General features: G+C 43.2%; 1 protein-coding gene across 5 annotated transcripts in view; it reads left to right on the forward strand.

The window, feature by feature from the left end:
* The window catches only part of MCF2L2 (MCF.2 cell line derived transforming sequence-like 2), a 1,017,734-nt gene that overhangs the window by 660,835 nt on the left and 343,102 nt on the right, over window positions 1-13,797 (forward strand). For all 5 annotated transcript variants that reach the window (XM_063916343.1, XM_063916344.1, XM_063916345.1 and 2 more), the window contains exon 17: window positions 5,085-5,200. In XM_063916343.1, the coding sequence (XP_063772413.1) occupies window positions 5,085-5,200 (116 nt within the window). The remainder of the gene's footprint in view (window positions 1-5,084; window positions 5,201-13,797) is intronic.

The raw sequence follows: 13,797 nt of genomic DNA on the forward strand, positions 1-13,797 counted from the left end.
AAAAAAAAAGTTCCAGAAAACAAATGAATGCTTCTTCTGCCAATATGAAGTACAAGCTTCTTCGGGTACTCCCCAGTGAACATAATGTCTCCAGAAGAAACAGCAGAAGGTATGATTACAGTCACCTTGCCCACTGGAGAAATACGTCTGTGCCTAATGAATACTGGAGCCAGCACACGCAGAAGACAGCAGAGGGAGATACCACAAGAACTGATGATATCAGAAATTCTTAAAGGGACAGGAGATGAGAGAAATGCAGTCACCAATACCAGCCCAATTCTTGACCTTGGAGTACATGTCCAGTGACTTTGCTGAAGCACAATGTACTAAAGCTTATCTAAGGAGAATACAGTACACACCAGCAGAAGTTTAACTTTCCAGCAACTTATCAAAGGAAAGAACAAAAAAGCCATTTAGAAGCAAGTTAAAACAGAAGTTCAGTATTGGCTCATTCCCGCAGTACCAGTTGTAGAAGAAAGGAAGCAATACTACTGGACCAGAATAGCCCTGTGGAGGGGCTATATCACCAAGTGATATATCCACAAAACACACAGCTAAATACAGGATGTGAATGAACTGCTGATTGCCACCACTACTAAAAGAAGCACCAAGAAGGGGCAGTGTCCTTAGTGAAGTTTCTGGAAGAACAAGACTGCAGAGCCTCAGAAGGAGAAATTGCAGCTAGTCAAGCAAGAGTTAATCTTCCTAGGACACTCAAGGTACCAGACATCTAACAAAAGTGAAAAGGAAAAGATTCAGACTGCAAGCTAAGATGCCAACTAGTGTCAAGCAAGTCAGATGATCATTCCTGGGCCTAGTAGGACACGGATACCTCTAGCACCAGTCTACATGCAAGTATTGTATGACAGCACTGAAAGGGAGGAGGGTCCGCATCCTACATACAGCAACAGATGAATTAAGCTATTGAACAGTTGGAAACAGCAGTTGCCTCATCTCAAGCCCTAGAACTACCTGACTATTAAAGAAGGAGGCCATACATAGAAGTCCTTATGCAAAATCATGGACTGAGGTGAAGACCAGTGGCCTACAACTTAAGCAAACTTGACAGCGGTAATCAAAGAGCACCTACCGGCATCAGAGCAGTGATAGCAGCAACAGCCCTAGAAGAGTATAAGAGCACAGACACAGTGATGAATCAGAAGTCCTAGAAGAGGACAAGAGCACAGGCATAGTGCTGAATCATGAACTTATCATCCAGGGTCCACATGCAGGTACAGAGAAGCTTCAACAAGCAAGAACCAAACACCTGTCAGTGGCAAGGCTGACCATGTATGAAGTAGCACTGCCAAAATGCGACAAGTAACCATCAGAAGATGTATTACCCTCAACGCAGCAACCCTTTTCCAACATTAATCAATAAAGGTGTTGAATCTCAAGATTCAAAAGGAGGGACAATTACCCCAAGGCAGGAGCCACTAGTCTATCAGATTTCTCAGAGGCAATGGCATTAATCCTGCAGAAATGGAGACCACACGTTACAGACACCCAGTTAGTTCAATATGTCGATGATATGCTTATTGCTGCACAGACAGAAGAGAAGTGCAAAAAGGAAACAATATCACTACTCATCTTTTTGGCAGAAGAAGATTGCAGAGTGTCAAAAGACAAGCTTCAGCTAGTACAGAAAAAAGTTGTCTTCTTAGGACACTGCATATCTCAAGGAACAAGGCATCTTACTGATGAAAGAACAAAGGCAATAACTCAAGCAAAAACCCCAAGAACATTAAATGAAATCAGAGCTTTTCTGGGCCTTATTGGTTATTGCAGAGAATGGATTCCCTCGGCCTCATTACTGATGCAGCCCCTATATGAATTAATAAAAAAAGGAGGCGTCAGCAGAAAACAGGGACACCATTGAAGAAGCAGTAAGACAACTAAAGCAAACCATAATCACAGCCCCAGCATTGGGATTGCCTGATTATAAAAAAAGCCTTTTAACCTATTCTGCCATGAAAACAGAGGGCATTCTTTAGGGGTGCTCACCCAGAAATACGGACCAAAACAAAGACCAGTGGCATACTATTCAGCCCAGCTGGATCCGATTATCAGAGGAGCACCATCCTGTGTCCGAGCAGTGGCAGCAGCAGCAATAATGAAGGAAAAGGTGACAGACATCATTGTGTTTGATCATCCACTGTGTATACAAGTACCTCACACTGTAACAGAAATATTAAGTCAAGAAAATAGCAAGCATCTTTCTGCAGCCAGACTTACCAAATATGAAGTGATTGCCTAGCCTTCATGGAATTAGAGACTTTACCTCTTCCTAATGTCCAAGATACACCATTGGACAATCCAGACATGAACCTGTTCGTCGATGGATCAAGATATTATGATAATGGATCCCCAAAGACAGGATATGCAGTAACAACTGAAACTGAAGTCATAGACTCTGGAGCATTGCTACCAAGCATGTCAGCACAAGAAGCAGAACTCATAGCAATGACCAAAGCCTGCATACATGCTGAAAACATGACAGCTAACATCTAGTCCCAAGATTACGCTGTTATATGGAAAAGTAGGGACTTCAAAAGTGCAAACGGAAAATCCATCAAACATGCCAGTTTGATTATGGAACTCTTCAGAGCATTGGAACTACCTAAAAGAATTGGAATAATCAAGGTACAAGCACATACTAAGAGCCAAACCATGGAAGCTAAAGGAAATGCATTTGCAGATGCAGAAGCCAAGAGAATTGCCTTACAATCAAAAGAACTTGAGCAAGTCTTAGTAGCTCAAGACGTGAAGCAAATGCCCAGTGAACAGGAGCTGATCAAAATTCAACAACAAGCATCACAAGGAGAAAAGGAGAAATGGAGACGATTGGGGGCAGAAGAAGATGAACATGGACTTTGGAAGTCAAGAGAATTGAAGTACTGTCTACCAGCAGCTCTATTTCCACCTATGTTACAAGTAGCTCATGGACAAGTACACCATTCAAAGGAAGCCATGGTGAATAGAGTACAAGAGCATTGGATAGCTCCAGGCTTCAATAAAGCTGCAACAAACTTTGTAGCAGGATGCTGGATCTGTGGAATCAGCAATCCAGGAAAAAGAACCAAGACACCTCTAGGAACTATACCCAAAGCCTCTTACCCATTTGAAAGACTACCAATTGACTATATACAGTGGCGACGAAGCAGTCCATATGAATATGTACTAGTAGCAACGGACATGTTTAGTCACTGGGCCGAAGCCTGGCCAGTAAGCAAAGCCACAGCAAAAACCACTGCAAAGAAACTGATAGCAGAAGTAGTATGTACCTAAGGTTATAGAATCAGATAGAGGTACACATTTCACGGGAGAAGTCATGCAGCATATAATGAAAGATTTGGGGGTACAGCAGGCCTTCCATGTGCCTTACCAGCCCCAGGCGAGTGGGAGGGGGAACATCTGAACTTTGACCTTAAGCTAAAACTACAGAAAATGACAGAAACCAAAAGAACTTGTCCAGAATGCCTACCTATAGTCTTGTTTAATATTAGGACCACACCCATGAAACCTAGTAAGCTGACTCCATATGAGATATTGTTTGGGTCAGCTCTAAGAACAGGTTGTTATTATCCACTACAGTTACAACATAATCATGGTGATTTAACAGGTTATGTACAGGAGGTCTGTAAAACATTGACTAACCTCCATTGCCAAGTGTTTTCTTCCATTCCAGACCCAGAAGGATCAGCTACGCATAAGCTAAATCCAGGAGATTGGGTCTATTTAAAGAGACATGTGAGAAAGACCTTTGAACCAAGATATGATGGTCCATATCAAGTGCTGCTAACCATGTCTACCTTAAATTAAGGTGAAAGGTCGTGATACTTTGATTACATGCATCCCACTTGAAGAAGTTGACAGTGACTCTCCAGCCAGAAGAATGAAGTTGCTTATCCTTTGATTGTTGTTAGGGGTAATCCCCAAGGTTTGGACTATAAGTCCAGGGGACTGGTTTACTGAAAGAGAATGTTTCAGGCCTAGATAGTGTAGGTAGAATAGGGAGAAAAAGTGGAATCAAAAAGAGGGGAAATGATAGTGTAGGAGCTTCCGCAGTTTAGTATATATATATATTGATTCACGTTTTTCGCATTTATTAAGATATTTACTGTTAATCACAAAATGAGTTGATATGTCCTTAAGAAAAATGTGCAGAGCTGGTCAGAATGTTGTATTTGCTGAATAATCTTGTTTTAAGGCATGACTTGTACAAGACAAATGCAACATTAAATGTGTTGGAAATGTATCTAGGACGGACAAAGCAACACCAGATATATCCAAGGCTAATTGAGAAGAATAAAGAAAGAAATCTTTTGAGTTTATGTCCGAAAGACTGATAAACGAAACAATAACCATTTTCAAGGCTGTCCTAGTTGCCACTTCTAACATTGTATGACAATCGATGTATTTCAAGACATACATGGTGTATTCTGATTGGCTAAATATATTGGCAAGCATAAACCCTTTGTGTTCAAGCTATAAATAATAAAGCCATGATGGCCCCCTAACAGATCAACTATGAACTGCTTAGGTTACACAATGATCCTGTGTCACTTATTCATTCACTGATCTCCAACCGGTTGCTAAGGGAAACAGCATTCTGACTGATGACTGAAGAGAGTTCATAATCAGACCTATTGTTAACATACCCTATCAGGACCATCTACAAACATCGCCCAAAAACCATTAATGAACTGAAGGCTGCTCTACGCCAAGAAATGACAACATCTTATTCAAAACCAATTGAAAATAAACTGTATTAGTTGCACTTTTAGATTATATACTAAAAATGTTTTTGGGCCAGCTGAAAAGTCGGTAAGTATGATGCAGGATGTGCACATGGGCCCCTGGGGATCCATACCGCATTGCCCTGTACCCATACATTATACTCACCTCTCTGAAGTCGGGTATTGGTGCTGCAGAAGTCACCAGGAAAATGGTGCAGCCAGATATACCTCTCTCTACCATACCTTGCTTTTTTCCAATTAACTTACAAACGTGATAAAATACTTGTATAAAGAGCATTGTAATGAACATGCACAAAATAACCCTATACCCATTCTTTACTGCAGGGCTATGCATCATCGCTGGACAATCCTGAAATGAATCCTTTAATTCCTGTAGTATTACAGAACAGCAAAGATGTGCTTTTCGGAAATCTTCCTGAAATCTATGAATTTCACAAAAGGCATGTATGATAAACAAGTCTGACTGTAGCTGTTCAAAAACTATAATTTCAATTTACTTGAATAATGTGAAGCAGTTAGGTTCCTCACTTCACGATTTCTGCTGTAACTGACCACATTTTCCTGAGAATGGGGTAGTGGTGGTTTTTGGGGAGTTCTCCTGTAAATAGTTTCATAGGTATGCAGGTTTTTTTTTTTTAAACGAAATCAAGATCGTTTGTTGTGTAGACAATTTGTAAATTTGTTTTATTTTTTCTGAGACAAAGTTTAAATTGAAAAGAAAAATGTCTGCAACCGCGGTAGCATGTACCTTGGTGGGGTCTGTTACAGGGGCTTTCCTCAGTTTCCCCGACTGTCGGGATCCACAGCGGACGGGATGTAGGGGGAGGTAATGTGACCGGCGGTCTCCTGACCACTGGTCACATAACTACACCTCCTTTCTTTCACAGATAGAAGCAAAACATTAAAAATGAACAGCTGTCTGTTAATTAGAGGCAGTAAGTTGCTATGATCATCAGCGCTGACAGGTGGCAGGACTCCTCTATCAGTCCATCACACACAAGGTCAGCACTGCATAACTAAGGTAAGGGGTAGGTCCCTCAGGCACTGGGGCTCATCCTGCTCTCTCTGCACCAGGCCATTCTACTGACATTGCTCAAAATGGTCTGCTTGGGGGCCATGGGATAACTCATTGCTTGTCTGGGCAGCAGTGGGCCCCTTAGTCCTCAGGGGCCTGTTTAATGCACCTTCTGTACCAATAATAGTTGTGCCCCTGCCTTGCTCAGTCCGTTCCTGGGGCATGGGCGTCTTCCCAACTTGTCACATGGTCTGGTCCTGGCAAGGAGCCTCCATGACGTCTTTTCCAAAAGGCTGTGGCGTCTTCTCTAGCGTAACGAGTGGCTACTTCTCCAGGTACAGAGATCCTCCTCTGGTGGTGCCTGAACACAACCCAATTTTGTGTTGTATTCAACGTCTTAAATAAACCGCCTGGAATTGGTGACTCCGGATTGGCCAGTTGCATCGCAAAGTGGTGACGCGTCACACAACATCAGTGCGACATGTGACGCGAGGAGGAAACTGTATTTCATAAGAAGAATACGGCTGAAGTGTGGGATTTTTTTTACAACTGTGCTCAATGAGTACACTCATTTGTTCATTCCCAAGGTCAACAAAAACAGGAGTAGTAAATTCAAACCAATATGGCTAAATAAGAAGATTAAGGAACAAATGGATAAAAAGAGGAGTGTTTTCAAAGCTTTTAAGTCTGACGGGAAGGCGGAATCATTCCAGTTCTACAAGGAATGTAACAAAAAATGCAAAAAACTAATCAGAGCAGCTAAAATAGAAAACGAAAAACAAATGGCAAAGGAGAGTAAAACAAATCCTCAAAAGTTCTTTAAGTATATAAACTGTAAAAGGTTAAAAAATTAGACTATTGGACCATTAAAGGGCGAGTTGGATGTCTTGATTAATGATGATAGGGAAAAAGCAGAGTTATTGAATAAATTCTTTTTATCGGTATTCACAAGAGAGTAGAGCACAACATAAGCTATAATAATGACCTGTTGCTAAGTACTTGGTTAAACGAGGAAGTAGTCCGGGAGAGACTAAATAAAATTAAGATAAATAAATATCCTGGGCCAGATGGACTTCACCCCAGGTTTTTTATGGAACTTAACTCAGAGCTATCGAGACCCCTATATATGATTTTCAGTGAGTCAATTACATCAGGAATGATACCGTAGGACTGACATATAGCAGAGGTAGTCCCAATATTTAAAAAGGGAATTAAAACTCATCTCGGTAATTATAGACCAGTAAGTTTGACATTTATACTGGGGAAAATACTGGAAGGTATATTAAGGGATAGCATTCTAGAGTACTTGCATACCGCCAAGGTTATTACTAGGAAACAGCATGGTTTTGTGAAGGACAGGTCATGTCAAACTAACTTAATAAGCTTCTACGAGAAAGTGAGCAATAATATTGATCAGGGTAAAGCAGTGGATGTGGTCTTTTTGGACTTTGCTAAGGCCTTTGACAAAGTCCCACATAAGAGACTAATTTTTTTGAAATTAAGAGAGCTTGGGGTAGGGAACACTATTTGTACTTGGGTGAGTAATTGGCTGTACAACCGAGAACAGCGAGTGTTAATTAATGGGATGTTCTCTGAATGGGCCTCAGTGCTCAGTGGAATACCGCAGGGTTCAGTACTAGGGCCACTGCTGTTTAACATATTCATTAATGACCTAGGAGTGGGCCTAGAAAGCACAGTGTCAATTTTCATGGATGATACTAAACTATGTAGAGTAATTAATTCAGACAAGGATGTTGAGTCTTTACGGAATGATTTATCTAGATTGGAGGTGTGGGCAGACAAATGGAGAATGAGGTTCAATATAGACAAATGTAAAGTTATGCACTTACAATAGGGCAGCATATAAACTAAATGGGGAAAATATAGCGATAACGGTAGTTGAAAAAGATTTGGGGGTGCTAATAGACTTAGTAGCAGTATGCAATGTCAAAATGCAGCAACAAAAGCAAATAAGGTGTTAGCATGCATAAAACGGGGAATGGAGACAAGGGATGAGAGTGTAATCCTGCCACTGTTTAAATCATTGGTGCGGCCACACCTGGGATATTGTGTACAGTTTTGGGCACCTCACTATACAAAACTCGAAAGGGTTCAGAAGCGAGCCATCAAACTGGTTAAGGGGTTAGAGGCACTGAATTATGAGGAAAGACTTAATAGGTTAGATTTGTTTACACTGCAAAAGAGGTGACTGAGAGGGGACATTATTAATATTTATAAATAAAGGGACAATACAAGGATTTATCAGACGATCTGTTTATCAAAAAAAGGCTACACAGGACACGGAGACACCGACTGAGGTTAGAATAAATTTTTTTTAATACACAACAGAGAAAAGGGTTCTTCACTGTAAGAGCAGTAAGAATTTGGAATTCTCTGCCAGAGAAGGTAGTAATGGCGGACTCAATCGGTAAGTTTAAAAATGGACTAGATAAACTCCTAATTGAAAGAAATATCCAAGGATACAACATTTAAATGATATAACATTTTATAATACAGGTTGAACTCGCTGGACATTTGTCTTTTTTCAACCTCAACAACTATATAACTACCAGCAAAATTCTAAATTACTGATTTATCACGCTCTCATTACATACACTGACGTTTTTCCATTGTAAAAACGCATCATATTGGCTCTGTCCCTTCCTAATTAATCCGTGAGTAATGCCATTTTAATTGAGGAGGAGAGGCTTAATAACATGATACCTGCCAGGGGGGTTTCTAGGTACTCAGAAAATCCCCCTTGTATGCCCCACTGAAATTGTTACTTCACTGTACCAATGAATTGTTTTGTCATGCCTGAGCTTGTTGCAACCATTAACTTTAAAAAAAGAAAAAAAATGTTGTTTACAAACATCAGCCCCAACTTTTTTACCTCTTCTCAAAGCTTAGGGTACTACCATGTAATGACTAATGTTACAATTAACATAAAGCAAAGCTAAATCTTCCTCATTGTTACAATTTATATTATAGCTTTGTGTAAATTCTACTAAAGAAAACAAATTACAGTTTTTACAATGGATTACTTTTATAGCACGTTTGTGCTTGTGATTGCCTGGGGCTTATTTAAAAATATCAGCACACAAGTGCAGTAGCCCATATCAAGTAAAAAAAACCTTTTAATAAAGATGGCTTAACCCTAATGTTAATTACACAAAGGTATGCAACAACTACTGTAGATAGTAGAAAAATAGGCTAGAGTAACTTGAAGAGCTTATACAAGGATATGCTTCAAAGGAAACATATCCTGTTTAATGAACAGCTAAAAGTTAAATTAATTAAAATACTGTTCGGATTAGCGTTAGGGATAAACATAGAAATAGACAAAACGCAGAATCTCGATATTTCAGTAATATCAACATTATATCAGTGTTAACATGATGAATATCGATATTGTTAATGTCGACATGCTAGACACATTCAGGGGGAAATTCTATTGCGGGTGGGAAAAAAAATGCAAGGCTGGGGTTTTCCCGCAGCTGCTGGGGTTTGCTATTCTGTTGAAGGGCAGAAAATGGGATGTGTTGATCTCTACAGAAATCTCAGTTTCTTTTTTCTGGCACTGCCAGGGGGTATATTTACTAAAATTCAATTTTGGAATCAACTTTGAGTCTTTTAAAATTTAGTGAAATAGTTTATTTTTTAGTTTCTAAAATCATTAAAAAATCCCTCATTTACTTAATTTCGATTTTTGCATTCGATTTTCAAATCGAATTCGATGTGGATTCTTGTTTGGAAGGGATTTAGAGTTGAATTTATGAAATCCCTTCCAAAATCAAACCTCAAATCCATATTAAAAACGCCAGCAAAGGGGCGTGGCCTGGACGCTGCAGAGAGAAGTCTTGCAACTGCTGAGCTCCTGCAAAAGCCGGCACAGAAACCTTATTATTAAGGGTGACTTCTCCCTAGAACCTCCCAAAACACTTATCCCACGGCTGTGGGTTATATTCTGAGTAAGGGGGCTCAATTTGGAGGCCGCTGTGACTTTCTTCTGCCCGCGGCCTACTCCGCAACTAAGAACCAGGGCCTCGAGTTTGGAGCTTGCCCGACTTCGGGCTCCGGACCCACGCGACGGCCCGGACGAAGTGCGGGACGACGAGCCTCTCCACCTAGGCTTACCGGCGGTCTGCATCACCCTGGATCCAACCTCCGGCCGGACCTCCAGCGGGACCGCTGCCTGTCCTCGCCGCCGACGCTGAGCTCTCCGGGTGCCTGCCTGCCGCGCTCGGCTGCCGGCGGCCATCTTCCGGATCAGAGGTGAGAGGGGCCGCACAGCAAATCCCGCTCCTACCCCGCTGACCCTGCTTACCTCCCTCCTTGCCTCCCGCTTGACCGAGGTGCCCTGGCCTCGGAGACCCGCACATCAGGGGGACGCCATAGCGGTCGACGACCCGCCGCGTGACCCCCCGCACCTGACCCCGTCCATGCCTTCCGGGCACTGCTAACCTCTCCAGCCACATAAATACACCTGGACCTGCACACCCAGTGGCCCTGCAAGGCCCCGGGAGCCGAAGCAACCTGGTGGGGTGTCCGCCGGCGGGCGACACCCACGAAGAGAGTGCATTCCTCAGATGCCCTCCCCCTCTCCCCCTCTGGTCGTTCCAACCTGTGAGGACCCACAGCCATCACCCCAGCTCTTCCTCATACCCCAACACTGGAGGGGCTGAATCTATTTTCCCACGTAGCCAGCACCGATTTTAGAGAAGGGTCGGAGTCGAAGCCTTAGTGGCTGCGCGCTGAGAACACCAAACCCTGCACCCAATACACAGACCACCCCAGACCCCACGGGGTTGGAGGACAGAGAACACCAAGTACCCCTACCGCATCGCCCTCAGGACGAGACTCCTTGCCCCTCTGGAATAACAGATCTGGGTAACATCCCGCCCTGCTTGGACCCGTTCCTATAATCATACCCTCCTGCTCTATGGTCTCGATGCCCTATATCTACAAGACCTCCACAATGTGAGCACTCTACAACCTGCCTGCCGCCACTCATGTTTATCTGAATAACACGTACATTCCATCAATGTGACTGAGTTCTCCTGTTTCATTATTATCAGTTGATTGGACCCCCCCTGAAGCACGTCTCTCTGTGCCTTCTAGGTGCGCTGCTACTGACGAGAAATGGCACCTAAAAAAAGCAAGGAGATAATACCCCCTAAAGTCTCCTACCCCCCTCGAAAGTCCCTCCAAATCTCCCCTCTACAAAATGTCTCCTCCCCCTCTGCCATACTAGACACCATGGGATCTAGTGTCCTGACCTCTGCTCTCTCAGTGTCGGGGGTAGACTGCGAGTCAGATGCCCCCCTAACCGTGAGATCCCTCTGCCAGATCCTTTCCGCCTTCAAGTCTGAACTTTCTAAAGATCTGACCTCTGCCGTCCGTGAGGTCAAAACTGAGCTAGTAGCATTGGGAGACAGGACAGATCATTTAGAACGCAAGATGGAGGAGTTGGTCACCTCTCACAATGACCTACTTTCATCCCACGATCGCCAACAACAAGATCTGGATCAATTCAAATCCAAATTGGCAGATATGGAGGACAGATCAAGGCGGAACAATATCAAAATCAGAGGCATCCCGGACTCGGTTACCAACTCTGAACTGGAATCCTACGCCACTGCCTTATTTAGGAAACTTCTCCCAAAGGCGGACGCCTTGGAACTCCTGATTGACCGCATCCACCGACTCCCCAGACCCCGTTCCGTCTCATCTGACCTCCCTAAAGACACCCTCCTCCGAGTTCATTTCTTCCCAGTTAAGGAGCGCATTATGAGGGCCGCTAGAGAATCCAAGAACTCCGACACTTTAGGGGGACTTCAGATATTCCAAGATTTCTCAGCCGCTACCATAGCAAAGAGACGTGCTTTTACCCCTATCACCCTTGCTTTGAGGTCCCATGACATCCACTACCGCTGGGGATTCCCAGTTAAATTGATAGTCTCGTATAAAGATTCGACCTACATAATTTCCTCCCTAGACGCAGGTGTGAAGTTATTGCTGGACTGGGACATTTCCATCTCGAAGCCGTCTACATCGTCACGAGCTGCTAACGTCCGTCAAGACTGGGCGACCAACTGAGTCACTGGACTGCCAAATTGGGTCCTTTCAAAATCCACCCACCGAAACCTCCGGTTCACGGAGATTGTAGACCTCCTCCCCCCCGTTAGGGGGAGTTAAAAGTATTCTTTCTATTCTTCTTTCTCCAAATGCCATTATATGACTTATTACAAGTTTGCTTTCTAGGTCTACGAGTTACAAGGTTACTCTTTCACATGTTGTTCAATTGTTGTTATATATTAAGGGGCGATATTCTGCCCGGTTATTAATACCTACTACCTGCCTGCTAATGCCCCATGGTGCATCTATCTACTAATTAGAGAAGTTTATATTAGATGTACGTGCCCTAAGTTTACCCTCTCAGAAGTTGTTTTGGAGTGGCGGTGCAGGTTCACCCAGCCCGCCTCCACCTTTTTCTGTACTACTGCAAACCCCCGAATTTTTTTCCCCTTTCCCTGCAGTAGCCATGCAGGTCCAATATACCGGACCTTTTCTTTTTGTTGTTTACCTCCTTCTCTCCAGTTTTGAACCCAACCCATGCCATTCCCGCATGCTCCCCTCTCCCCTGAGCTCCAGACTTGACCCATATCCCCGGTCACAACTGCCTATTAGTACTCGGTACAGATACGCTCCAGTAGATCAGTATAGACCCTTCTGTCTCATGCCTAATATATGTTTCCAATGCTAAACCTTATATCTCTCAATGTCAAAGGACCGAACTCACCCAACAAGCGTAGGCTGGCCCTCTCCTTCTTCCACCAGCAAAAAGCTGATGTCGTAGCACTGCAAGAAACCCACTTCTCTTCTGTTAATCCCCCCCTTTTTAAGAATAGCCACTTCCCGGTGGGGTACTATGCTAATGGCCCATCCAAAAGGAATGGAGTAGCTATCCTTTTTAACAAAAATGTCTCCTTTTCCCTGCAATCTCAACTTTCAGACAAAAATGGCCGCTATCTTATCCTCACTGGCCTCCTAGATGACAAACCGGTTACCCTGGTATCCCTATACGCACCTAACTCTAACCAAGTCTCCTTTATTCGAAAACTATTCCTCACTATACGGAATACACTAAAGGGTTCTCTGGTGGTTTTGGGTGACTTTAACCTTGTTCTAGACCCTAAAATGGACAAGTCCCGCCAATTCTCCCAACCTGTTCCAGCTACCCTCTCTGGCCCTTCCCTAGCTTTTCGCAATCTGCTTGCGGAATTCGACCTCTACGATGTCTGGAGGACTCACAACCCCTCGGGTCGGGAATACACATTCCACTCCCTTGTCCACAACTCCTACTCCAGAATAGACCTGATTTTGTGTGATAAATGGTCTCTCCAGAGAACTAAAAGCGTAGATATTTTACCAATCACATGGTCTGACAACGCCCCAGTTCTCTGGAAATGGAACCCTCAGGGTACCTACAACCCTCCCCGCCAATGGCGTCTATATCCCTACCTTCTAAATAACCCTATGTCTAAAAAAATAATCTCTGACTCTATTGACTCCTATTTAGCCACTAATTCCCCCCAAGATACTTCTCCTATCAATCACTGGTGTGCTTTTAAAGCCGTTACCCGTGGAGCCGCCATTCAGGCCGGCGCCACTCTCAAAAAACAGGCCCATCAAAAACAGAAGATACTGGAGGATGACCTGCTAGACCTTGAAACTAAGAATAGGGCCCATCCCTCCAAAACACTTAAAAATGAGATCTCCAATGTTCGAGGTCAGCTCCAAAAGTTGCTCTTCGCACGCACCCAAGCGGCTTTTAATAGAATGCGCCACAAATTTTACCTACTAGGCAATAAAGCTGGCAAAATGTTAGCGCGTAAACTCCGTGTTCAACAAGCTAGAAATAGGATTAAATGTATTTATTCTCCCACTAAACAAAAGATTTTGAACCCCAAAGATATAACGAACCAATTCGCAAACTATTACGCCAAATTATATAACTTA

The sequence above is a fragment of the Pseudophryne corroboree genome, chromosome 4 (genome assembly GCF_028390025.1).
Source record: "Pseudophryne corroboree isolate aPseCor3 chromosome 4, aPseCor3.hap2, whole genome shotgun sequence".
Lineage (NCBI taxonomy): Eukaryota > Metazoa > Chordata > Amphibia > Anura > Myobatrachidae > Pseudophryne > Pseudophryne corroboree.